The sequence below is a fragment of the Pavona decussata genome, unplaced genomic scaffold, assembly GCF_977016875.1.
Source record: "Pavona decussata unplaced genomic scaffold, jaPavDecu1.1 SCAFFOLD_367, whole genome shotgun sequence".
Taxonomy (NCBI): domain Eukaryota; kingdom Metazoa; phylum Cnidaria; class Anthozoa; order Scleractinia; family Agariciidae; genus Pavona; species Pavona decussata.
In genome coordinates, this window is record NW_028145743.1 from 378,376 (window position 1) to 405,919 (window position 27,544).

The 27,544-nt window shown below is 38.8% G+C and overlaps 2 protein-coding genes and 1 pseudogene across 3 annotated transcripts; all 3 read right to left on the reverse strand.

Moving 5' to 3' along the window:
* Positions 1–1,777: 1,777 nt before the first annotated feature.
* On the reverse strand, positions 1,778–4,706 carry LOC146452506 (uncharacterized; annotated as a pseudogene). Its single transcript, XR_014859720.1, has 6 exons — positions 4,493–4,706; positions 4,023–4,269; positions 3,570–3,741; positions 3,044–3,192; positions 2,747–2,944; positions 1,778–2,535 (listed from the first exon to the last, which is right to left on the reverse strand). The product of XR_014859720.1 is annotated as an uncharacterized LOC146452506 (transcript).
* A 479-nt stretch (positions 4,707–5,185) lies between these two features.
* On the reverse strand, positions 5,186–6,111 carry LOC146452507 (uncharacterized). Its single transcript, XM_085097788.1, has one exon. It carries the CDS (start codon positions 6,021–6,023, stop codon positions 5,373–5,375), a length of 651 nt encoding a protein of 216 aa, XP_084953914.1. The 5' UTR covers positions 6,024–6,111; the 3' UTR covers positions 5,186–5,372.
* Positions 6,112–20,703: 14,592 nt separating this feature from the next.
* On the reverse strand, positions 20,704–26,130 carry LOC146452508 (uncharacterized). Its single transcript, XM_085097802.1, has 3 exons — positions 26,093–26,130; positions 24,154–24,619; positions 20,704–21,958 (listed from the first exon to the last, which is right to left on the reverse strand). Exons 2-3 carry the CDS (start codon positions 24,557–24,559, stop codon positions 20,961–20,963), a joined length of 1,404 nt encoding a protein of 467 aa, XP_084953928.1. The 5' UTR covers positions 24,560–24,619; positions 26,093–26,130; the 3' UTR covers positions 20,704–20,960.
* Between the last annotated feature and the right edge of the window lie 1,414 nt (positions 26,131–27,544).

The window sequence follows — 27,544 nt, forward strand, 5'->3', positions numbered from 1 at the left end:
ATAGGCAATTTCTTTTTGAAATACTGAAAATTGATGGGAAGGAGCAGACCAAGATGTCTTTGGGCATGTATAACAAAGATTAAGAGATTTACCTGAATTCAAGTGAAACTCAAGCTCCAGAGAGCGAGGAATAGTTAAGTTGGGATTAGCGAGTTTAATAGAGTTGCCTTGAGATGTACTTCGAGTTGGGGTTTTATCTAAATCGAACCTTTGAAAGCTGACCGAAAGCCACTTTAAAAATTAACAGTAAAGAATTTTTCAGTCCTAACTGTTTTGGATTCCATTTACTAAGCATACTGATCTCGTGAACTAAATTACCTTCCTTATCATGCAAGTTCCAGATCCTGTTGCCTTTTTCCCTCTCAATGCCGCGTATGGTACCAATGAGATCAAGAATAGTGCAGCCCAAGGGGTCCCAAGTGGGGTAAGTCTGGCTCCAGGCCCTGATGGTAAAGTTAACGGCTCTTACGAGTTCTCCGGAACCGCAAACAGTTATATCGAGTTTCCAAACTCTGAAGGAGGGCCTTTGGATGTGCGCCAGTCAATGACGATGCTCTGCTGGGTGTACCATAATGGCAAAGACGGACCTCTCTTTAACTGCAAGACGAGAGGACAAAGGGGGTGCACCTGTGGGTGGTAGGCGGCCAACTCTTTGTCCGCTTCACCAGGCGAGATAACTCTTTTACGACCAGCTTACTCGACACACCTCTCATTGGTGGATGGAAGTTTGTTGGTGCGTCTTATGACAGCGGTTCTGGTGACGCAAAGCTGTGGGTCAATGGAGCCGTGGTTTAGACATTGAACATCGGAGCGGATCTTGATCTGGCCACACAGGACAACATCAGAATGGGAGTGAAGAGTGGTGATGGAAGGTACTTCAAAGGAAGTATCACCCAGTTGCAGGTGTACAAGGATGCCTTGAGGCAGGAGCAAATACAGGCAATCTATAAAAGGATACAAGGTACGTGTTTCGGTTGTTCAACATTCAATCGAAAACCGTTTTATTTTGGCACAGTGTTTTCACCGTCTGTTGAAATAGAATTTTTGACCGAGTGTCTTGAAAACAGACCCTAAGCTAAAATTCAAGTATATCTTTTTGTATACTTTATTGCTTAATTACTTTATTTTTTTCAGTACGAACACTAAATTTACTTTAAAATGACACCAACCAAGATATTTGTGTTTTTTTATATCGCCTGTTCAGTTTTCTTTATATTCAACTTATTGTTTTAATCTGTATTTCGTATTTGTAGTTTTTACTTAGACACGACCACATCAGCTAAGCTGTAATTTTATCGTGTTTAAATAAATGCTTATACTATTATTTGGAAATATTTTTTATTTTAATCTTTTTAGTTTTTTTTTTTTCATATACAAAAGAAGCTTTGCTTTATCCCTCCATTCTATATGACCAAAGAAAAAGCCTCACATAATAATTGTAATTGTAGTAAATTAGTAATAATAATAATAATAATAATAATAATAATAATAATAATAAGAAGAAGAAGAAGAAGAAGAAGAAGAAGAAGAAGAAGAAGAAGAAGAAGAAGAAGAAGAAGAAGAAGAAGAAGAAGAAGAAGAAGAATTACTTTTTTAAAAACTATAAAGGAGTTATAGAAATAGTTCATTAAGATATTGGATGATCGATCACTACATTATTGAAATGTGACATGATGGTAATGCATTAAGACAAGTTCCACATCACATAATACAAAACATACAAATTGTAAATATTCTATAATATTTTTTTTTTAATTTTTGTTTTGTAAGATTTTTTAGGTCAGTGGCATACCGGCAGTTTACTAGACTACTCTGGGACTTCACTGGAAGCTCAAAACGCTACTCACTTCCATGCTGTGCTTACACAAAGACAAGGAAGCAATTCCCAGATGCGAATAGGCAGTACCATGATTTTGAGAATGATGATGAAGATGCATAGTTCATGTCACTAATTAACAAAAAACAAAGGCTCCTTTAGGAGCCACCAAAGGTATTAAAAGTCATGACCAACAACAACTCGTAGATTACATACATTTTATTGAACTACTTGTAGACTCAACGTTCTTGAGTGAAAGATTTAACACTGTGGGGAAGGCATACTTGAACAAAATTTAATTTCTTGTAAATTTGCTAATAACTGCGTATTCTGAGAGTAAATTTATGTGCTCATAAAAAAAAAACAACAACAGCAACAACAACAATGCCAATTTACTGCACATTCAGTTTTCTAAATATATTCAAAAATATCAATGGCACATACTCTGAGTCCAGTGTATGTCTCAAACACGGGAACTTGAAGAATGATTTAAGTGGTTCTCAGCAAGTGTGTAATTGGCGACATTTGTTAGAAACCTGTCTTAGGTAATTAAGAAGAAAGACCAATATGAAATTATTCTATTAATTTGTTTCTGTTTAAATTCTGTTTTCACCCACATTGTCCCTTTTTGTGACCCTAAAGTGGCTTCCCACATTTTGTACAGTGGGGTGCTCTTCTGGCCCTGACTGTCCTCTCAGTAGTTGGATGAAGCTCCTCCTCTGTCACAACAAATCAAAGAAAAATTGCAGAAATATTAGAAAATTTGTTTTGGTGTTCTTGGTAACCACCTGTTTCAAAATGTGTATTTACGATGTAGATGTTTGTGTATGTTAATGTATGCCTGGATACAAGAAGGCAAAAATACAACTTGTATGCCAAGTTTCCCTTTAATCATTATTATAATATTATTGGTTTACTTTATAATTATACCTGTACAAGTAGGAGGACAAATTACTGTCTCTTTCTCTTTTCTCTGCCTGTATTTTGCGATTGCCTCTTCTTTAATTTCCTTTTCAACCAACATGGTATGTAGAGAATCGGGAACGTCTTGCTTTAACTTTTCAGCCAATGACTTCAGTTCCTCCTTCGGGGTGGTAGTAAGGGTTTCATAGATGTCTACAACATAATCTGTGAAAAACAAAGCACTATGATTTAATTCCTGTTTACTAAGAGGGAGAGTCAGGTTGTACTTATTCAGAGTCAAGAATAAAAATTAGTGATAATTACCATAATTTATCGAGACTTTGGCTTCCCGAACAGTAGCCTCTCCTTCTTTGAATTTGAGCTATTTCACATGTAAGACAGATCATCCTTCATTGTCAGTCTTGCTTTCCCTCTTCAAGTTATAATCAAAATGCAGTGCTGCTAATATTGTTCTGTAAAACAAGAGAGAGAGAAAGAAAGCAAACTGCATTCATGATCAGATATCTCAAAACTGAGTATGTGATAGGATACTGACATTGTACCAACATAATGCAGGTGTGGGGGGGGGGGGGGGGGTATTGTCCGAAAAATGACCGATCCCCAGTGGTAGGGATTTACAAGCCGATTTGTAGCAAAGGGTATGGAAAAATTTAATTTCAGTATTTAAAAAGGCCTTTTAAAACATCTAAAACAGACTCAGTTTCAAGTGAAAGATAGTTTCTACTGCAGTTATATGAAGGGTTTGGACCTCAGGACCATTGCCTTCTTGTATAAAACTTTTTTTTATTACGGCCCTTCCCCCCTCCTTCCATATGCATTAGTCTTGCACCTGCTGAGCATTCCAAGATATGAGAAAGAAAGCATCTTTGGGCAAAATTGATTCACCACTGAATGGTAACCCTCAGGGTGACTGGTCTGCTCTACAAAAGATGCCTTTTTAATGGCCTTTGTGAGGCTTGCCTTGCCTAGTGCGGAGCAAAGCTTCTCATATGCCTCTGATACTATGAAACATAAAGAGAAATCATGTTAACTTGATGTTTTTCAATTGAACTTTAAATAATACATGTATATAACCTGACCCAGTCAAAGATTAACAAAATGATATTAAAAGCAAAATTACATACAGTGTACACATTATCATTGTGAAAATTACAGTTTTGGCAACCTTGGGACTGTATAGGATTTATTTAGTTTATAATGCAGGAACTGACAAAGACATAAAATTCAAGACAGACAAGTATCCGAGGATTAATGAAAGTGCAACGCAAAAAATGTCCTGTACCTTCTGTCATCCACACACGAGGTGTAACAATTTTACCATGGGCACAAGCATTGAATAATAGTTTGGGCAAATTTCTGTGCTTGTTGATGACATACGATAAAAACGCTTGGAATTTTGCCAGTGTTACCTCTCCAAGATGTTCTTGTGTTGATGTGACTGCCCAGTAAAAGTGACGTAGACAAGCTTTCCTCCATCTTCCAATCACATCCTTTTTCCTTGCTGAGCTTTGTCAGCACCTTCTGAATTTCTAAAAAAAAAAAATGATAACATTCATAGCAAATTACTGTTTTTTTCTTGGTTGATTTTCTAAGTTTCCTTTTTTGTTTCTCTTTTCATAGATATTAGAACAAAGAAGAATAAACATAATAATAAACCATCTGTTCACAGGAAAAAGAATGATCAGATATGTTTTGTTATTTACAAGCAAATGATAAGTTTTTGATTGTTGATGTAGTGGACAGGTTGCTTACTTTTTGCAATATGCCAAATGTCGAAGACATGTTGTACAACTGGCTTTCCCAGGTCATTGCAATTGGTGACACAGTCTTCCCTCATCCACTTGGCAATTGATGTATGGCGGTCAGATATGAGTGATTTAATAATCATCCCAGTCTCCAGAACGAAAGTAAAAGCCTTTTGGAATGCCAGAAACTCCATACCCGAACTGCTACCTGCCTGTTTAGCTTGAAATTGAAAAGGAATGAAAGAAAGGCTGTGAATGCGTGTACCTTAGTGCCAACCGTTTTTGTATGGCATGGAAAAATGAAATACAACTTTTATTTTTGTTTTCCGTTTTCCTACAACATTGAAAAACGAAATTCAAAGTTCGAGTTTCTTTTTTCGTTTTTTTACGACTTTGGAAAACGGAGTTCCAATTTCCATTTCCGTTTTTCGTTTTTTTACGACTTTGGAAAACGGAATTCTAATTTCCACTTCCGTTTTTCGTCTTTTGTTTTCCTACGACATTGGAAAACGGAATTCGAACTAACATTTTCGTATTTCGTTTTTCTATAGCATTAAAAACGGATTTGAATTTTCTTTTTCGTTTTCGTATGGCATTGAAAAACGAAAAAATCGAATTTTCGATTTTCATTTTTTAAGAATGAGATTCCATACGGAAGTGAAACTAAAGTTCAGACGGTAATAATAATAATAATATAATAATAATAATAATAATAATAATAATAATAATAATAATAATAATAATAATAATAATGCAGAGACATGCAAAAATTAACGATAAAAACCGACGTTTCGGTGTCTTCATGACGCCATTGTCAAGGGGAAATAAAAAATTACAGAGTCTGCGGCAAGGTGTAACAATAAATTAGCATATAGTGTTAAGGCTAATTAACTAAATACTTTTGCGCGAATAGAGTCGTTTTGCACGTTCAGAGTGGGTTTTAGGTCTCTGATGAAAAGCATTTCGTTAACCAAACAATCGACCTTATTTCTACACTTTTTCAGAATGCTAAAACGCCTCAGTAGGTCTTTCGGGACTTCGCCATGCTGTTCGTGGTAGTGTTTATACACTGAAGATGCTTTTTGTTTATGTCTATCCACACGTGTGTGTAAGTGTCCGCGCGTATAGCCTACATAACCCGCATCACACAGGTCACATTGAAAATGATAAACGACGCGTTGTTGGTTGACGATCTGTGGCTTGGTTTCGCGTACTTTTGAATCTTGCTCAATTTTGCGGCTAACGAATACTGGCTGGACAGTTGTCTGCACCTTTATGCTGAGATCCTTAAGTTCTTTTTTAACATAATTTGCCGATTCCTGGTCTTTAAACGGTATGACTACACGAACAATGGCTCTTGGTTCTTTCAGCGTCTGTGGGGGCTGCTGGTCAATTATTCTTGAGTGAAGGAAGGTGTTAATGGTCGAATTTATCAAGCGTTCAGGGTATTTAAGGTGTGCGAAAACGTTCTTTAGGCGATCACACTCTTCAGAGAAATAGGCCCAGGAGGAAGATAATCGGTGTGCGCGATCAAGCATTGTTGTCAGTAAGCTCCGATTCTTAGCGATTGTCTACGTGGCTGTGATAGTGTAATAATAGACCTGTGTTTGTTGGTTTCACATAAACCTTGGTGCATGGTTGAGTAGCTCGGTGCCAAGGAAAGGTAGCTTGCCGTTCTTTTCCACCTCCATGGTGAATTTGACCGAAGTGTGGGCACTGTTGAGGGTATGCAGGAAAGTAGTTGCTGTTGCTAAATCAGGCATTACAGTGAGCGTATCATCGACATATCGACGGTAAAAGGAAGGAAGTTTTCCTTGCCGCTCAAGGGTATCTTCGATGGATGACATGAAGACGTTAGCTAATAGGGACCCGAGAGGGGACCCCATAGCAACGCCATCTGTCCAGGGGCAGACCACTCAAATATTATCACCCTCTACTACAAAACGAGAAGACCCTAGATTCCATTGTTCGTAGAATCCTGCCGAAGACCATCGCAGACTCCGTGAGCCCTACGGGTTCCAGATTGGCACATCTATATGGGTTGCCAAAAACCCACAAAGAAAAATTGGCTATGAGACCTATATTATCAGCGACCGACACGTACAATTATCCCCTTGCAAAATGGCTCGACGAGAAATTGAAGCCCTTGTCGCTTAATCAGTATACAGTTACTGATACTTTTGATTTCAACCATGCATCCAAATTCCCAACCCTTTTCCTCGCTCACGGTCATTTGCCGTTCGAGTAATGGCGGACAGCGAAAACCGAAAAACTACGTTAAAATAACCCTACTTCCCGTGGGAATTTTGAAATGAAAATTGGCATGATACCTATTTAGTAAGTCTATTTTCCAAATCTAAAGAAACTTTAACGGACACATGATAATGAGAAGTAATCGAAGATGCTAGACGTAATATACTGCCCTCCCTCACAGAGAAACTGTAGAACGACGCACACGATTACACATATGATCACAGTTTTATTAAGAGCTTTTTTTTTAGTGAGTGTGTGTGTGTTCTAGGGACGTGGTTGAGGGGCCTCCATAACTACGCAAATATACAAAAGCTAAAGGCAATGAATCTTCGGGAATAGATAGCACGTCCAAAAGATATTTCCTTTGAGGTCCGCAACGGGCAGAAATGACGCGAAGAAATACGTTACACATTTCAAAATGGTGGCATCCTGCAATTCCGCTATCTTGCAACAACACAGAAAAATACCAAAAACGACCACATGAAAGTAATTTTTCTTTAAGAAATAAGCCTCCCACGCACTCCAGACGTTCTTAGCTGTTCTTCACGCGTTTCTGGGGGAGGAACGAGTGACAAACACCAAAGAACGCCTGCGTTGGAGGCTATTGAAGAACCTGCTGGTCAAAAATTAGTTGCCATGGTAACATCACATTCAGTGAACACTTCCCTACCATAATATTAATTGTTCCAAGATAAATTTCGAAAATAGTCTTAATGTTTCTTCTCGTTTGCGCTTGAGTATTAAATAACTTATCTAAACGTTCAAAGTCGACGCGGGAAGAATTCCCCCTCCCCCCCCCCCCCCCCCCCCCTCCTTTCTGTCTAGATCGGGTTAATATTATTTTCAGTAAAAACCAGTGATAAACTGTGTTTGCCAGGACCACCGTGACAAAATAAAAGTACCGGATCCTGTCGTGAAGGATCTAATCAGCAAAAAAATTGTAAAGCAAATAATCTAAAAAAAAGAGCAAGGCTGATTTCACGGTCAGGGAAGTATATTTTCCAATATTTCGAAAGGCACGGCCTTTCTTCTTCAGGGTATGTTTGAGACTGACCCTGCTGTGGCAAGATACGTCACAATTTAAACAGTTACAATAGATACCTGAAAAAAGGCTACAGTTACATAAACAAAAACGTTACAATTTGAAATTTTAAAATACAACTGGTAAATAGGTATAAGCTAACGTTACAACGTGGTAGACGAAAACAAAATACGTAACAATGAGTTAATTACATAACTTAGGAAGATAAAAGACGGGAAAAATGTTCATGTCTCATCTCTCCTATTAAGACCTAAGGGTTCAATAGTTTCACCTCTGTCGATGAGGTATGCCTCTCTAGATTTGCGTACACTGTCACGATTAGATTTGATGAGTTCTAGAGGAATTAGTAGCATGTCAGAAGCGTTACGGTCGTTAGAAAGAAAATGTTCAGAACGAAGGGCTGGATTGTATGTGACGACAAGGGGTACTCGTATAGGTTGGTTGGTGTCGGAGGTGTCTTTCGTAGCTATAGCGTCGGAACGTGGGATGCCGTTAACACGTCCTATTTCTTGGTTGAGGAATGAAAGATTGTATCCCCGTTAACGGCATCCCACGTTCCGACGCTATAGCTACGAAAGACACCTCCGACACCAACCAACCTATACGAGTACCCCTTGTCGTCACATACAATCCAGCCCTTCGTTCTGTATCATCCATTATTCACAAACACTTCAACATCCTATCTTCATCTCCCCGCTGCGCAAACGTTTTCAAAGCCACACCTCTGGTTGCCGTCCGACGGACCAACAACCTGAGTGATTTACTAGTTAGCGCCAAACTACGTAATCCCACACAAAACAACCTACCCCATGGATCTTTTCGATGTGGGGACAACTGTTTAACTTGCAACTACAGAACAGACGGACGTACCAGCTACACATTTCATTCTACCGACGAAACTAGACACATTACTCATCATATAGACTGTAACTCTAAAAACGTTATTTACATGGTACACTGCAACCGCTGCCACAAACAATACATAGGAGAAACAAAACGACGACTTAAAGACCGTTTTAACGAACACAGTAGACCAGTCGACAAACAAACAAACAGTTCCAAACCCACCACAGTTTCAGAACATTTTCTTTCTAACGACCATAACGCTTCTGACATGCTACTAATTCCTCTCGAACTCATCAAATCTAATCGTGACAGTGTACGCAAAGCTAGAGAGGCATACCTCATCGACAGAGGTGAAACTATTGAACCCTTAGGTCTTAATAGGAGAGATGAGACATGAACATTTTTTCCGTCTTTCATCTTCCTAAGTTATGTAATTAACTCATTGTTACGTATTTTGTTTTCGTCTACCACGTTGTAACGTTAGCTTATACCTATTTACCAGTTGTATTTTAAAATTTCAAATTGTAACGTTTTTGTTTATGTAACTGTAGCCTTTTTTCAGGTATCTATTGTAACTGTTTAAATTGTAACGTATCTTGCCACAGCAGGGTCAGTCTCAAACATACCCTGAACAAACAAAAATATACGCATGTTTTGTGGACTTTAGAAAAGCGTTTGATTCTGTCTGGCACGATGGGCTTATGTACAAGGTGTTACAAATCAATGTCGGAGGAAGCTTTTATAAAATTATCAAAAGTTTATACTCGAATTCTACGTGTTCTGTTAGAATTGGAAATAGTCAAACGCGATCTTTTCAATACAGTAGAGGTGTGCGTCAAGGCTGCATTTTAAGTCCTCTACTCTTTAATCTATATGTTAATGATTTAGCCTTTTCGTTCAACAATATTTTGTCTGACCCGTTTATACTACCAAATGGCACCAAACTCAGCTCATTATTTTATGCAGATGACTTTATTATATTGTCACGATCAAAATTGGGATTACAAAATGTCCTTAACAGTTTATCTTCATTTTACAACTCATGGATGCTAAATATAAACCCTAAGAAAACCAAGATAATGATTTTTCAAAAAAGCACAAAAAAATGCGATTATACCTTTCACATAGGCGATGAATTAATAGATATAGTACAAGACTACACTTACTTAGGAACTCGTATTTCGTCTTCCGGAAATTTCACGCTTTCGCTTGAACATCTCCGACAAAAAGTTCTTCATGCTTTCTTTAGTCTAAGACGACACACTGATTTTAGTACAGTGAAACCTTCGCTTGCATGTAAAATTTTTGACACAATGATTCAGTCAATTCTAATCTACAACAGTGAAGTGTGGGGTGCCTTTGTTAAATCAGATTTTAAGTCGTGGGAAGGCTCCAGAATTGAAAAAACACATTTACATTTCTGTAAACGCTATTTAGAAGTACATAATAAGTCATCCAACGTTGCATGTAGAGCTGAACTTGGCAGATTTCCTCTAATCGTTGACATAAATAAAAAGATACGTAATTACGTACACTACCTCCAAGGAAAGGATGAACATTCTATAGCAAAACAATCCCTAAGAATATCTGTTGACCTTCATTATAGCGGTCAAACTAGCTTTTACTCCAGTCTCATGAAGATGAGTGAATACTATAATTTCCCCAACTTTAATCATAACACATTGAATGAAAATAACATCAAACAATATATAGATCTTATGAAAAAGAATGACACCAAACCCTTCAACACTCACAAAAACTCAGCTTTTATTACAAAATCAAAAAATCTTTTGGCCCCTCTGCTTACCTAGACCTCACAAGGAAAAACGCTTCCAGGAAGGCATTAGTGAAACTAAGAATAAGCAGCCACAAGCGTTTGATTGAAACAGGAAGATACGACAACATACCCCGTAATGAAAGGGTGTGTAATGTTTGCAACCGTAAAACCATTGAAGACGAAATTCATTTTTTATTAGATTGCCCAAGTTACTCCTCTTTAAGAGATATGTTCTTTTCTAAAATAGAACCTAGCCTTCCATTTACACGACTATTAGTAAAAGAAACTTTACTATTGCATATAATGAACTCAACAGACTATTTTATAAACACTCAATTAATTTCATTTGTTTCCTCGTGCTTCGAATTGAGAGATAAACTTCTCTCCGGAATGATTACTTCTACTGTATGAAAAGTTTAAAATAAGCAAAGACTTCAGTTACTTTATTTTATTTTATTTTAAGTTATCTTAAGAATTAGTTAACGAATCAATAATTAGCTATGAATAGCTTTTGCAATACTGTATTTGTTATAGTCATGCAAATAAAGCTTGTTGTTGTTGTCGTTGAAGAAGAAAGGCCGTGCCTTTCGAAATATTGGAAAATATACTTCCCTGACCGTGAAATCAGCCTTGCTCTTTTTTTAGATTATTTGCTTTAATATTATTTTGCTGTATTTACATTTAATCTTACATTTACATGATATAAGGCACAAAAAAAAGTTTGAAGCTTATTTAATTCCCCTACCAAAGCAAAATCTTCTTCGTCTTTAGCTTTCGTATGCGTAAGAGCCGCCAGGAATACAGCAAATACCATGAGCGACCACATTCTGGTGTGGAGATCGACTGTACCTCGTTAAACTTAATTCCCTTTATATTGCAAAATTTAGGTTTTCCTATCACCAACGTTTGCTGCCTTCGCCCTTTTTAAATTTATTTCCGACTGGTGGTAAAATTCACAATTATGATACTAGAACCTCAGCTCATTTTCGACCTCACACCTTCCGAACTAATATCAAGCAATTTACTATACTCTATAGAGGGCCAAAAATATGGAATGCTTTGCCATTATCAATTACGTCTTCCCCTAGTCTATCCACCTTCAAAAGAAAGCTTCTTGATTTCCTCAGTTAATTGCATGAAACGTCCGACTCTGCTATGTCTTTATAGTCTAACCACCGTATGTTAAAAAATCTCAATACAATGTCTTTAATGGTCTTAAAGTCTTAACATATCTCCGACGAGACCTCTCAGTATAAGCCCGGGGATTTTTTGAGGTCTCCTCGCCACTTCTTACTTCTTCTTTTAATATTATTATTTACTCTAAACTTATGTACAATCCTAGTCTATTATTCATTGTAACTTTCTATGTTTGTATGTCGTGGTGAATAAATAAATAAAATAAAATAAAAACTACAAACGTACCCCTTTTTACGCTGAAATCTCGTTAGCCATGCCTGCACTGCGATTGCCTAGACAACTGTTTAAAGGCGTAGAATTGAAAAACATTACGGCAATGATCAGGTTATGCGTCTTGCGTGTTCAGCCGTTAACACTTTTATTCAAACTTCACGGGTATATTACGAACTCACAATGTGACCAGCTCCTAGTTGGCTTGATGGCTCTGCACCGACTTCGCAGAGGTCAAGCCTTCCAATCCTGTTCAAGGCTAAATTTTTTCCAGACTTTCTTTTCGCAGCTGCTTTTAAAAGTTGCGTAGTACGTAACAACGAGGATCTTTCTTCTATTTGATCTTTCCTCCGCAGTTCAAATATATGTTTCATCTATTTACATTTATTTATTCATCCTTCACAGGCATACTACGAACTCACAATGTGGTCAGCTCCCAGTTGGCTTAAAAGCTCAGTTGGTAAAGCACTGCACCGGCATCGCAGAGGTCATGGCTTCGCATCCCGCTCAAGCCTGATTTTTTTTCAGTCTTTTTTTTTCCCCAACTGCTTCAGTTGCGTAGTAACTGCGAGAATCTTTCTTCAATTTGATCTTTCATCCGTAGTTCACATATATTTCATATATTTACATTTATTTATTCATCCTTCACGGGTATATTAGGAACTCACAATGTGACCAGCCCCCAGCTGGCTTGAAAGCTCAGTTGTTAGAGCACTGCACTGGCATCGCAGAGGTCATGGCTTCGAATCCCGTCTAAGTCTTTTAAATTCTTTCAGGCTTTCTTTTTGCAACTGCTTAAGTTGCGTAGTAAATGCAAGGATCTTACTTCTATTTGATCTTTCATCCGCAGTTCAAATATATGTTCGATATATTTGCATTTATTTATTCAAAGTTGACGGGTATATTACGAACTCACAATGTAGCCAGGTCCCAGTTGGCTTAAAAGCTCAGTTGCTAGAGCACTGCACCGGCATCGCGGAGGCCATGGCTTCGAATCCCGTTCAAGCCTGAATTTTTTTAGGCTTTCATTTCGAAACTGTTAAGTTGCGTAGTAACTGCGAGGATCTGTATTCTATTTGATCTTTCATCCGTGGTTCAAATATATGTTTCATATATTTACTTTTATTTATTCATCTTTCACGTGTATATTACGAACTCACAATGTGACCAGCTCCCAGTTGGCATAAAACCTCAGTTGGTAGAGCACTGCACCGGCATTGCAGAGGTCATGGCTTTGAATACCGTTCAAGCCTGACTTTTTTCTCAGGCTTTCTTTTCAAAACTGCTTAAGTTGCGTAGTAACAGCGAGGATCTTTCTTCTATTTCATCTTTCATCTGCAGTTCAAATATATCTTTCATATATTTATATTTATTTATTCATCCTTCACGGGTATATTACGAACTCACAAAGTGACTAACCCCCGGCCAGTTGGTTTGATAGCGACAGTTGGTAGAGCACTGCACCGGCATCGCAGAGGTCATGGCTTCGAATCTCGTTCAAGCCTGAATTTTTTTCAGGCTTTCTATTCGCAACTGCTTGAGTTGCGTAGTAACTGCGAGGATCTGTATTCTATTTGATCTTCCATCCACAGTTCAAGTATATGTTTCATATATTTACATTTACTTTACCTTTTGTGAGATGGCAAGATCAAAATAGACTTTCCATTGCCACTCCAGAATATTAAAAAGGGTGTAGTTTTCATGAGCTTCACTTCCAATCCGAGCTCGGTGTTGAAGATACAATCATGAATATGATCGCGGTACCTATCCTGGTAGCCTTCGTCTTTGGAGTTGTAGTTTGTGATGATAACGAGACCATGGCTGTGGTAGGAATTTTTTTTGTTCAATTGAGTTTAGTACAACTGTTTCGTCAATTTTTCAGTACCAAACGAATTTTTTGTAAGGTACTTGTTTTACTTTCGAAACCGTTTAAAGCTGCCTTTTTTAATACGACAGTTTCGCAATACTACTTTATGCCTCTAATTATTCCTTTGCCACGATTTTCAAGCTGTTCTTCTACGGAGTCAAAAGTGAAGCCTAAGCTTTTGAAGACCAAATGTGAACCTTGTGTCAATGTGAACATATAAAATATACATATATCTGGACTCCGGGTAATAAAAAAAAAAAATATATCAGTGAAACAAATTTCCCGACAGATCTTGTAGTAACTGACTTGATAGCTTAAAGCTCCAAGGGTTTTGAAATCATCGCTGTTTCTTCGGATTCTTCTTTAGAGCTTTTAGGGTCACTTATTTCCTTTTAAAATTCTTCTATGCACTTTATAAAATGAAAACATACAGTAACTTAAGAGCCGTTGTCAGTAACTTTCAAGAATCCAAAACACTTTTTTGGCGAACTATTTTCAAAAATTATATTCAAAAGTTCCAGCGAATTTTTATTTTGGCAAAAATTGGGAAAGTTCGAAATCGGCCTAAACATGCTCGATGGCCCGATTGAAATTATGCAAATAAGTACGTTTTCAAAACTCTCGTTCAAGACAAGGAAACGTTTTCTCGAGTTGATGTTTTCACAATCGTTTTTACATCCCTCGTGCTTGCTTCCAAACTATATTTTATCTCGACCTGAACATTATTTCATTTGAAATTGCCCACGTAAAGAATACAATGTTTGCTATTCCTTAGATAGAGTGATTTTTGCCATATTTCAGATGACCATATCATCGGGAGTATACGAATATACTGCTAATAAAAGAACTTTTTTTAAACGGGCAAGTTTTTCAGTTTTATTTATCATGTTAAAATATCTTCTTTGGCCCGTGAAAAGTGAGCGCGCTAGGTCGAGATGTGTGGAATGCACTTTGACACAATTCGCCATTTCAGTACTACATGTTCCTCCTGTTACTTTGCACGCGTCAGTACAGTTCACGGAAGCTTTTAGATAAAAGCCAAGGTCTCTGGTTTCACCTCATGCTTTTATACACGTAAATAACTAGCTTTAAACTTGAGTGCTCCCCATATTAGCATTAAGTTATCAAATGATTCTTTTCAGGTGAAATTTTCGAGTTTATATTGAGAAGTTCAAGCGAGATCAAAGGGCCTTCCCAGGGAAATAACTTGAAATCATTGAAATTAATACCCTGTCTCTCATATCATGATACACTTCCAAACTACCGTTATTTTTAAGCTAAAATGCACCATTTTCGATCCTACCATACTACATTAGTGGCTATAAAAACCCAAAACTGCCATACTATCCGGCGGAACTGAATTGAGTATATTACACTCCCGGAGGGGGGGGGGGGGGGGGTGCTCCCTTATAAGAAGCTAATGGGGATGTGCCGCTGGATGGGGTCGCATTTTCACGACTGGATTGACTAGAATGGGGTTGCATTTTCAGTAGAGTTACTAGAATGGGGTCGCACATTTTCAGATTTTTGGGGTAAGAAAAAAAAAATAAATAGAAAGTGACTTACTTGGGATCGCGAAAATTACATTTTCCCAAAAAGTGACTAAGATGGGGTCTATAACTGGCCACAAAAAAAAGACTATAATGGGGCAGGGGCTCTGAGAGGCCAGCGGCACATACCCAGCAAAACTGAACCCAAGTACCCCCCCCCCCCCCCGGATTACACTCTACCTTTCCCCATAAAAAAATCTTCAAATAGCAACTGACGAGAATCGTAAGATTCGAAACCGCGGTCTTGCTTGCAAACTCACATTGCTTGCTACAGCGTCGTAAAACCTACAGTTTGGAAACGTTACATTGACGATATATTTTTTCTCTGTGGGACACTGGTAAACACGATATACAACGTTCCCAACCTCAAACATGTTTTAATGGGAAAATGGCCCTTAATACTGAAAACCAGCCTCTCCTACGAGAAATCTTCAAAGAGCCACCACCAATATCCTTTAAAAAAGGAAAATCTCTAAATGACATGCTTGTCAGAGCAAAAATATACAGAGGTTACACATCAAAAATGTTTCCATTGTTAGAAGACGTGTAGGCCTGTCACCCCTTGCTATCTCCGACAGGGTATTAATTTCACTGTTTTTTCCCTGGGAAGGCTTTTTGATCTCGCTTGAACGTCTCAATATAAACTGGAAAATTTCACCTGAAAAGAATTATTTGATAACTTAATGCTAATATGGGGAGCACTCAAGTTTAAAGCTTAGTTATTCCTCGCACGAGCGTAGCGAGGTTAATAAATTTGTCGGGCCGAGCCGGCCCGAGCGGAGCTAAGCTGCGCGAATTCGAGCGAAAAATATATTTATATATATATGTAAATACTAGTATTCTGGGTAGAATGTGTTTCGTAGAGCGCTCAATTCGTTTGATTGAAGAGCAATGTATAATTCTTGACAGAAGTTCAGGCTTCAGGAGTTTTCATCGTTTAATGCCTGAAGCCTGAACTTCTGTCAAGAATTATATATATATATGTATATATATTACGTTGAAGGTGTCCGCACTGTTGCCTAGCAACAGTGAAAAACCAAGTATGAATGACTTCAGACTGTCTGGCGTCGTCTGGAGCAAAATTTGCATACATCGGGAAAGTTTAAGTGCGGGTCAAATTTCAACTGCAATGTTCCTCAATATTCACTGGATACAGGACTATCTCTCCAGAATCTTTTCCCTTTCTTCCAGAAATCTTTTTTGTGAAAGATTGCATTGAAGAAGTTACACGTTTTGTGGCCGCGGTAAAATAATTTTCCGTGGGAAATAAATTTATCCAACACGACAGCGCTTCACGCACGTTGTACATTTCGGCGTTTCAGAAATAGATTTTCAACCGCAAAATAGCCTGTGGAACCTCGAAAAGACCATGCTCATCAAAATAGTTGCTATGTTCAGAAACCTTTTAATCTCCTCGTTTGATGCTACAATACGAGTAAAGGGGGCTTTCCACCCAGCCCCAGCTTCGCGGGGTTTTGCGAGTCACGTATTTCTAGTTTACGTGTATAAAAAGCATGAGATGAAACCAGAGACCCTGGCTTTTATCTAAAAGCTTCCGTGAACTGTACTGACGCGTGCAAAGTAACAGGAGGAACATGAGATACTGAAATGGCGAATTGTGTCAAAAAGCATTCCACACATCTCGACCTAGCGCGCTCATTTTTCACGGGCCAAACTAAATATTTAAACATGATAAATAAGAAAACTTGACCGTTCAAAAAAGTTCTTTTATTAGCAGCATATTCGTATACCCCCGATGATATGGTCATTTGAAATATGGAAAAAATCACTCTATCTAAGGAATAGTAAACATTGTATTCTTCACGTGGGCGACTTCAAATGGAATGATATTCAGGCCGAGATAAAATATAGTTTGGAAGCAGGCTCGAGGGATGTAAAAACGATTGTAAAAACATCAACTCGAGAAAACGTTTCCTTGTCTTGAACGAGAGTTTTGAAAACGTACTTATTTGAATAATTTCAATCGGGCCATCGGGCACGTTTAGGCCGATTTCGAACTTTCCCAATTTATTCGCTGGCACTTTTGAATATTATTTTTGTAAACAGTTCACCAAAAGAGTCTTTTGGGGCAAATAAAAAGAAATTCGAATTTTCGCTTCTGTCGCCGGATTCTTGAAAGCTACTGACAACGGCTCTTAATATACCGTTGTTATCCATCAGAACTTTCTAAGTCACTACGGCTACATGTCAGCAATTACGCGAATGGGGAACCACGATGTGCCAACAGCCATCCAAAAATTTCAAGAGTTTTTTGGTCTTGAGGTCAGCGGGATTTTGGACGCCCCAACGATCAACCTCATGAAGAAGCCTCGATGTGGTGATCCTGATTTTATCGCTGACAGCAATCGTGAGCGAAGATTTGTTACACAGGGAAGTTGGTCAAAGAAACATTTGACTTATTATGTCCAGTAAGGTGCTGATCTCTCTATTGTAAGTAGCAATCATGTTATAAATTGATAAATCCGCATTAGGGAATTAACGACCAAATTTTCGCTCCAATGATTGGAAGGGGAAAAAAGGTACTTTACTCATCGCAAAACAGCTTTTGTTAGCTTTTGTTGTTGTTGTTGTTTTTGGTTTGTTTGTTAGGTTTTTTTTTTTCAACAACACAAATATAATTGTGTAGCCAAATACTGCCACGCAGAGAAGCAATAAGAAATCCTCGTCAACCGACTCAACCATATGCAACAATAATTGAATTTCTCATCGAGGCCAAATAGTCTTCAAATATATTTATCACAATATTGCGTAACATTTGTCTGCTATACCATATTGTCGCCTAGAAATACCAAAGAATAAGGAAGGGCTAAACTAGTGACATCTTCCAAAGAAATTTGTGTATGCCATGTTACACCAGGAAGATGTGAATGCTGCTAAAAATATGTCGTAAAAAGACTGTTTCTTAGTTATTGGCAACGATTTGTATTGGTAGTTTTTCCATCTACAATGCGCCTTTCGTCAGCTTCCTACTCATGCCACCATTTTGGTACACGTAAGCTTCATAACATTAATTTACTTTGTAACAATAAAAAAATATATATTTTGCCTTATATCCTTTGCATCATATATTTATAGTTTTTTCAAAACTCAGTTGTATATCAGTCACGTGAATCTTAGCTTCAGAAAGCTCAGTTGAGCCCCTAAGAAGATTCCCCATAATTGCTTACTACAGTAAAGTAGTGGGCGTTAAAATAACAAGGATAAAATATGTAAAATAAACAAATCTATCACTTAATTGTCCATGGTTATGTCTTGTTGTTGTTTCCAATACCACTTAAAATAATTGGTTTTGAATATATCATTTCAGTAATTTTTAAAAGTTCCATATGATTTTGATTTCTTTACATCAACCATGCAGTAAGCTGTTCCATACTACAGCTGTGGCTTGAGAGAGAATTTACCATAATTTCTCCGTTTATAAGTAATGTGTATCTTTGATGCTGATCGTAACATTCACAGGATCTGCAGGACCAGATATTTGAAAGAGCACTGCGATACTGGGCTGACGTTTCTGAGTTGTCGTTCAGTCAAGTCAGCGGTGCAAGTAGTGCCGACCTCAAAATCAGGCAAGTCAATCTATCTCCCCTGATTTTCATTAAAAGCCAAGATTCATTGTTTACTTTTTGAATGTTGTATTCTAGCTCTGCTCTTGTCGCCGTTTTTTTTCCTTTAATGTCAGTCTACATCAGGCTAAGCATGACTAGTATTTCCGATAATGAAATGAACATTGCAATTTCTTCATGTAATGTTCAACATTTGAATGGAATCTTGACGATTTCTCTGGACATCCTTCCAAAAAAGACGCATTAAATGAAAAATAAAAAAACGCATATTTTAGAGACAATTGTTATTTTCGAGATACTTAATGCTGTAATGTAAAGAAAAATTAATAGCTTCATGCCATCAATAAACTAGAAAATTTCTACTAGCACTCTGAAATCTCGAAGAGTACGGTAAAACGGACATGTTATTTTCAAAACTCCGTTAAAATTTCAAAAATACATTTATGTCTTCACCCCTACTAACATAAATATTATTGCTGTGTGCTGCATGTGCCCGGGCTCAGTTTGCTGGGCAAAGGATAACAAAACAAACCATGATTTGGTGAAAATGGCTATGAGAAAAAGTCTCATAGCCCCTTTTATTTTTTATATAAATTGAACTAATGTATGGCTATGAACAAAGGCCCACAGCCACCTCATTACAACATCAGCGAAAGGACTACTACTGTCCTGAATTAACTATTAATGATTTTGCCCAGTAAAGGTGAGGGCAACCAAAACACAGGACTAGGAAAAGAGGACAGGGCCACAGGGCGGGTGGGAAAAATAAAAGGCAGCTGAATTCGTTCAGAAGTAATCCACTGACGAACGTGGTGCGTGTCTTGGTGCAAAGGTCATGAACGCTAGAGGGTGGTACAATATAGATTGTCAGGGCCCCAGCCCGTGACCCTGGTATCGTGACATTATGTCACACAATACAACAAAATTCCTAAAGAACCTTCAGTACTGAATAAAAAGACAAACAACAGATCGGATTGAAGACATAAAATCCTATTTGTAAACAAATATTCCCTTTATGTCTTCACCCCTACTAACATAAATATTATTGCTGTGTGCTGCATGTCCCGGGCTCAGTTTGCTGGGCAAAGGATAACAAAACAAACCATGATTTGGTGAAAATGGCTATGAGCAAAAGTCTCATAGCCCCTTTTATTTTTTATATAAATTGAACTAATGTATGGCTATGAACAAAGGCCCATAGCCACCTCATTACAACATCAGCGAAAGGACTACTACTGTCCTGAATTAACTATTAATGATTTTGCCCAGTAAAGGTGAGGGCAACCAAAACGCCAAAGCATCATGACAATTGACATGATGCCGCCCCACCCAAGGGAAATGCAGCACCCTATGTACAAAATACGCATTGATGACAAAATTGCAACATGATTTAATTGAATAACTTACAAAAGGTATGTTAAAGGTGGGAGATTAAATATGATCCTAAAAACATGGCCATGGAAATATAATGAAAACAGCGACAAGGTGCCAATATACTAAAATGAGATAAGCAAGACTGTTGCACTTGAAAGACAGCCGCAATTCTCAATATCAGTTGAACAGATAAAGTGAGCATAAAATTGCCGAGAGGAAGGAGACTGCTGCCCTTGCAAGTCAGCCCCATTCAACCCAGTAAAATTTGTAACAAAGCATATACTTAATATAAAATAATATCAACAATACTGACCTAATGTAGAGATGCATGAGACTGCTGCCCTTGCGAGACAGTCCCTACGTCAAGTAATCAAACAAGAGTTAAGGATTTACGAGCCAACAATTAACGAGTTAAGTGAGACTGCTGCCCTTGCGAGACAGCCTCATTCAAGCAAGTCAAATGCTTTAGGAATACAAAAATGGTGAAATGAAAAAGGAAGGGGGAGAGGGGGGGGGGGGGGGGGTGGGCTAATGCCCTTGGTAAATGGCCCTAAGCCTAAACCTACTATTAAACTATGGTTGTACTGAAATAGATAAAATGCGGCTGTAAGTTGAACGCAACTGCTGCCCTTGCAAGACAATTCCGCTCAAATTCCTGCATACATGTAACCAAATTACATGAATAAAAATTAATTAACCAAAACTATAAGTAATGCTGTGGTGGTGAATAAGACTGCTGCCCTTGCAAGTCAGCCTCCACCGACATCTAAACAAATCAAGTAGATACAGTAGATACTCGGATATACTTAACAAATGCATTGGATTTCCAACGCCCTTGAATACGGATCTGAGCATCGGAAAAACCACGATCTGCAGCATATGATGCAGCTCCTATGCGAAAACTATGTCCCTTGTAACAGGAGGGGTCAAGCCCACAATATTTAATAGTTTGACAGAGTAGGTCTGCGAACAAAACCCTGGGTACTGGGGTCCCTTGAATGGTGAGAAAAATAGCACCTGCAGCACTGCCTCGTAATGCAAGATAATCAAGTATTAACTGAACTGGGCAGTGGTTATCCTGACGATTGACTACTAAGGAAAATGGGCGTCGATTATAGTTATGCTTGAAATCATGAAATGTAAGCTTTATGCCCACCACTTCTCTAGCAGGGTTAAGAAGCTTAGTGAGTTGATGAATTTGCAAAGGGGGGGCAGAAGCCCGTGTTGCAGTAATTTCACCCACTCTTAAAAATGCAAAAAATGCGAGAGAACACATTGCTCGAAATAAGGTTATCCGATACTGTGACCCAGTGATATGAGAAGCAGAATCTAATATTCTATGCAGTATATTAAGAGTAATTGGTAATCTGCAGTCCAAGCGGTGGCCAATCTTTCGATATCCTTTCAATGTTTGCACAATGTAGAAAACTTTTCCTGGGTCAGAAAAACCCGCGAGCTTATGCGAGTACCCCAGAGCAGAAACGAAGGTGTTCACGGAGGAAGGGGCATAATGCTTATCGAACAAATAGGCTATGAAAAGTGCTAATGTAGGTGGTGGGATTGGGAGTGAAAACATTGTGGACTGAAATACATCGTAGAGAAATTGGTTGAAAAGTGCCCATGCCCTCTTATAAGTAGGTATTGAGGCTGGCTGAAGGCTTGCATGCATAAGCTTAGAAACTATAGCTGCCAATGCTGGGGCTGCAGATGGTGAGGAATCTCCGATGGACAGGGGTTCATGTAAGCAGGGGCCAGCTGCTTGAAGATGGGAATCTGCAATCGAGATAAAGAATCTGCTAACTTGTTGTGGACCCCAGGGACATGCTTAGCCTTAAAAACAATGTTGTACTTCAAGCAGACTGAAACCAGCTTTCCGACAAAGGACATTAAAGATTTGTCACGACAGGATTGTTTGTTAATGATGTAAACTAGGGCTTCATTATCCGTAAAAAATAAAATGCAGCGATTACGTATCAGATGACCCCATAAGTGGAGACTCAAAACAATTGGATAAAATTCAAGAAAAGCAATATTCTTATGTAGCCAATCCACAGGCCATTTCCCATAGCACCAGTGGTTTTGAAAAATGGCCCCAAAACCAAGCGAACCGGCTGCATCAGTGAATAAATTAAGCTTATCTGAGCTATGCCAAATATCATCAAGGAAGAAGGATCTGCCATTGAATGTTGACAAGAAGGACAACCAAACACTCATATCTTCTTTTGCTTCGCCCGAAAGTCTGATGCGGTAATGAGCTGCTTTAATGCCAATAGTAAGGTCGATAAGCCTTCGTAGGAAGGCCCGACCGGGTAGAACAACAGAGCATGCAAAATTCAAAAGGCCTATTAATGACTGTAATTCTTGCAAAGATACCTTCTTGCGATGGAGGAAATTGGAGATGAGCTCAGTACATTTGTTAAGCTTATCTTGAGGCAAAGGAGCTTCAGACTGAACGGTATCAAGTTCAATACCAGCAAATGAAAGGACGGTTGAGGGGCCACAAGTTTTACCCGGTGCTATGGGAATCCCTAAATACTGACATAAACTTAAGAAAATATCCAACTGTTTTTGGCAAAGTGAATCAGATGGGGCAACAATCAGGAAATCATCAAGTAAATGAAGAATCTCTTGAATGCCAAACTTCTTTTGGGCAATCCATTCAACCGAGGTACTGAAAATTTCGAAAGTTTTCCATGAACTGGCACAAACCATTGGCATGCAGCGATCATAAGAACAACTTCCATTCCATTTTATACCGAGAAGATGGTAGTCACGGGGGTGAATTGGAATTATTCTAAATGCATTTTTAACATCTGTTTTGGCTAAAAAACAACCTGGGCCAGCAAGTTTAATAAAGTGAATGGCATCTCGTATGGTAGCATAATGGACACTTGTATTCACAGAAGAAATCCCATCATTAATTGATGTACCTTTTGGATAGGATAAAATTAATGATGAATAAGTCTAAATTCACCAGGCGACTTCTTAGGGACCACACCTATGGGGGACACATGGAAAATTGGAAATGGGGGAGAGTGGAATGGGCCAGCTAGCCTATGGGCATCCAGTTCTTTCTTTAGTTTTGCATCTACTATCTCAGGATGTTCAAGAGCTGACTTCAAATTGGTGGTCTCAAAACAAACATGATCACCTTCATAATGTAAGGGAAAACCGCAGTAAATCCAGAACGCAAGAATTCAACAGTTGAATGAATGTAACCAGAAAGAAGAAGACATAAATTATGAACTCTTATTGGGGTTGGAAGAGGAGGGCTTGGGCCTGGGTGCGGGTGATGGGGGATTTGCGTGGGCCACGAAAATTACACTGAGAGGCTCGATGTTGGCCGTCACACTTGAAACAGGTGTGCTTAAAGTTACAGCCAGCACACTCATTGCCTTTATGGTATTTATAGCAAAAACCCTTAGGGATTGCTACAAACCAGTTGGTTTTCCCTGAACTCTGAGCAGTTCTCTGATATGGGGTCTGCTGTGATCGTAACCAGAGCTCCCAGTGAACATTACCCCAGGGGAGGGAAGTGGGCTGGGTCTGTCTCAGAAAGCGAAAATGCTCATCGTAATATTTCCAGTTGTGCCCCCTGGCTGCCAAGTCCTGGATAACATCTGCATATTTCATGAGAACTGAGGCCTCATTTGGATATTTCTGGACATAAATGCCCGCAAAAATATGGAAGGCATGCATCCAAGTTTCGATGTTCTGAATCTTCTTAGGCCTGGCCGCCGGTTCAAAACACAGAGACGGGGTTCTGCCCTCTGTAGTTGTTTGCAAACTTAGCTAGAATTTATTGTCTAGCACTGGATTAACCAGTAATGAGCCAAAATCGATGTACTCTTGCAGGCAAATCTTTCCCTTAAGTTTAGTAGAAACCCTCGAATCAATTGGGAGGCTGGCAGAGTTAAACAAAGGGCCTGATGGTAAAGGAGTTGATGTGGTGGCAGGCAGAACCTCACCTGAGAGGGTTGCATTAACTGCATTTACTGAATCACTAACTACAGCAGCAACACTACGCGATGATTGGGAATCCCCACTTGCAATAGTCACATCAGTAGGAATACAGGCTGGAACTTCCTCTTGAAGCTGAGAACTTGGAGGAGCAGACTGGCCAGCAGGAATAAGAAGGGGTGTTAACTGTTTGGTAACTTCTGTGGTTACTTTGGACACAATCTGTTCCAGAAGACCAGGAGGGATGGAAGATGCTGCAGAAGGATGAAGACCTGTGGTGGGTGATTCTGCAGTGGCGGCAGGCACACGCTGAACTTTGTCCTTGCCAGTAGTTTTAGTGACGCGCCGTGTCCGTTTAGGAGGAGGTTGCACGGGCGGATGAACTGATGGACGTTTCTGGCGACGTGGAGGCATTCTAGGATACAGAGAAAAGCGGCAGACTCTGTGGTCCAAAAACAAACTTACAGGCTGGTACTGGTATAGGAAATACACAGACATGGAGTCTCAATGAACTTACATAACAATTAAAACCATTACACAAGATAGTAAATCATAATTTCAATATCAGAGGAGCAAAGCCCCATAATAAAAATAGAGGAACAAAGCCTCAAAATAATGCTCACATGCTAGCAAAAAATAAAAATCGAGGAATGAAGCCTCGAATTAAAGCTGGCGTTAACATATCGCCAGCAAATAAGGGAGCAATGCCTATTACAAAAAACAAGGCCGCAACGACCTTGGAATAAAAAGAGGAACTAAACCTCAAATTAAAGCTGAAGTACAAAAATTTTACGAACAGCAATTGACACGAGGAGCAAAGCCTCGAATTACAGCTGGCATAACGTATGACCAGCACAGCTGACATAACAAGAGAGTGAGCAAAATAGATGAGGAACAAAGCCTCAAATTCAGAGCTGTCATAAGAATATGAACAGCCAATAAGGGAACAAAGCCCTCTCAGATGTTATTTTTATTTTTAAAAATAAAAATAAAATGTAATGCAACAAAAGAAAAATTGGGCAGGACAAGCCGGGCTGACAAAATGTCGCCAAAGTGGCAATGCCAATTAAGAGCCCACGAATGAACAAAACAAAAATATACATTAATATGAAAATTAATACACAGAGCAGAAAATTAGCCTTAACAAACGTAACATAAACCAGAATAAAACGGTGATCTGGGTGACAATGATGTACACCTAAAGCATGTTTAACGCCTTTAAAATGGCGCCGCGATAGCTACGGTACAAAAAGTATTGACCCAGTTGGTCTAAATGCACACCATCATGAGTAAGTCGGGTCTGTGATAAATTAGAAAAACCCTTATGATACCAACAGAAAACATTATCGATGTGCTCTAATAATGCACTAAGACACTGATGTAGAACTGGCACTTTTATATTGAAGGACTGAAAGCCCGCGTACGACTGACCACGAGGAATGACTTGGCAAACGCCTATGACGCGAACAGAATATTTTTCGCGCAGTAAAGAAACAAGGACTTCAATTTCCGATGCTACTACTTCAGGCCCTGACTGTGAAAGATCATTGGTACCGATCTCTAGGATCACCACGTCCGGAGCAAGACGTGAAATAACGTTAAGGTCGTGGGCTTGAAGCTTCGAAACAGTTCGACCTCCCGCGCCGAACATGTGGACAAAAGCACTGCCATGCAGAGTCAAATCCAGTCTCTATATCGCTCTTTAGCCTCTTAACAAAGGAATGCCCTAAAATAAGAACTGTGGCCGCTGCAGAAGCCATGAAACAAAGGCGTTACTGCAGAATAAAAGAAATTACAGAAGGCGTATGAGTCGCGACTAAGCAGGAATGCGGGCGGTGAAAGCGACTCTCAAGTCGTACCAGAAAAACAATTGCAAACGCGTGAACTTAGCCACTGAACCTTAAAATGCGGCCGTAATTAAGCGTATGCAAATAAGAAAGAGCTTACCTTAAAAAATAAAAATAAAAGGCGGCTGAATTCGTTCAGAAGTAGTGGTGCGTGTCTTGGTGCAAAGGTCATGAACACTAGAGGGTGGTACAATATAGATTGTCAGGGCCCCAGCCCGTGACCCTGGTATCGTGACATTATGTCACACAATACAACAAAATTCCTAAAGAACCTTCAGTACTGAATAAAAAGACAAACAACAGATCGGATTGAAGACATAAAATCCTATTTGTAAACAAATATTCCCTTTTGCGCATGGATCTTGGCTTAACTCTGGCTCGTAAGAAATAGATATGAAAATAGATTTGAGGAAAGACGTTAAGGACCTTGCGCTAACGCTATAACAAAAAAAAAATAAACAAATAAATAGGGAAAAACAAGAAACGCAAAGGTTTTGCACGTCTGTTAAAAAAAAAAAAATGAGCGTTTCTTTGACGTCGTCGTCGTCTGCAAAGCAGCAACGTGGAAATACTAGGCATAGGTACTACACGGAGTATCCTTCCTTTTCTGTCTGAACATCTGTGACTAATGAGCACCGTTGCTACTAACTATGTTCCTAACATTAAAAAAAAAATCTCTACAATTCATTAAAGAAGCAAAGACTTAGAAAAACATTTGACTATAAAAAATTGCGATAAAACATTTCGTAAAAACATTATAAAAAGGTTAAAAACACGACGTTTCGATGTACATTACATCATTATCAAGTGAAATTAAAAATGCAAGATTGCGGCTATAAATACAAAAATGGACAATAGATATTAATTAAAATAGTAGCATTGAAGAATGCTACCGGTTAAACAAAAAGTTTCGCACGTATAGAGTCCGTTTGAGTGTTCAAGCAAGGCTTAAGTTTCTTGATGTACAGCATTTCAAATACCAAACAATCAAATTTGCTCTGACACTTTCTCAAGATGTTAAAATGGCCCTGATTCAATAGGTGTTTGCTCCCGTGAGCTTCAAGAAAATGTTTGCCAATTGCCGAGTTCTTGTGCTCAGCAACGCGTTGAAAAAGGTGTCTGGCTGTATAGCCGACATAATCTGCATCGCACAGATCACATGAGAAATAGTAAACAACGCATTGCTGATTCACAATCGACGGCTTAACTTCCCTAGGCTTAAGATCATGTTCTAATTTCCTACTAACAAAAACTGGCTGCAATATGGGGCCAATCTTATTACTTAGGTCGTTAAATTGCCTGCGAACCGCATTGGCAGCTACTTGATCCTTAAAAGGAAGGATAATTCTGATCTTACGACCGCCTTCAGGCTTCTCTTCCGCTGCCTGTTCCGATACATTACGAAGAAAATTACTAATGATGGAATCTATGAGAGCCCTAGGATAATCTAGGCGACTGAAAATTGAGCGCAATTTGTTACATTCTAAATTGAAAGCTTCTGTTGTGGAACATAGAGCGTACGCGCGATGTAACATTGTTTTCACTAAAGACA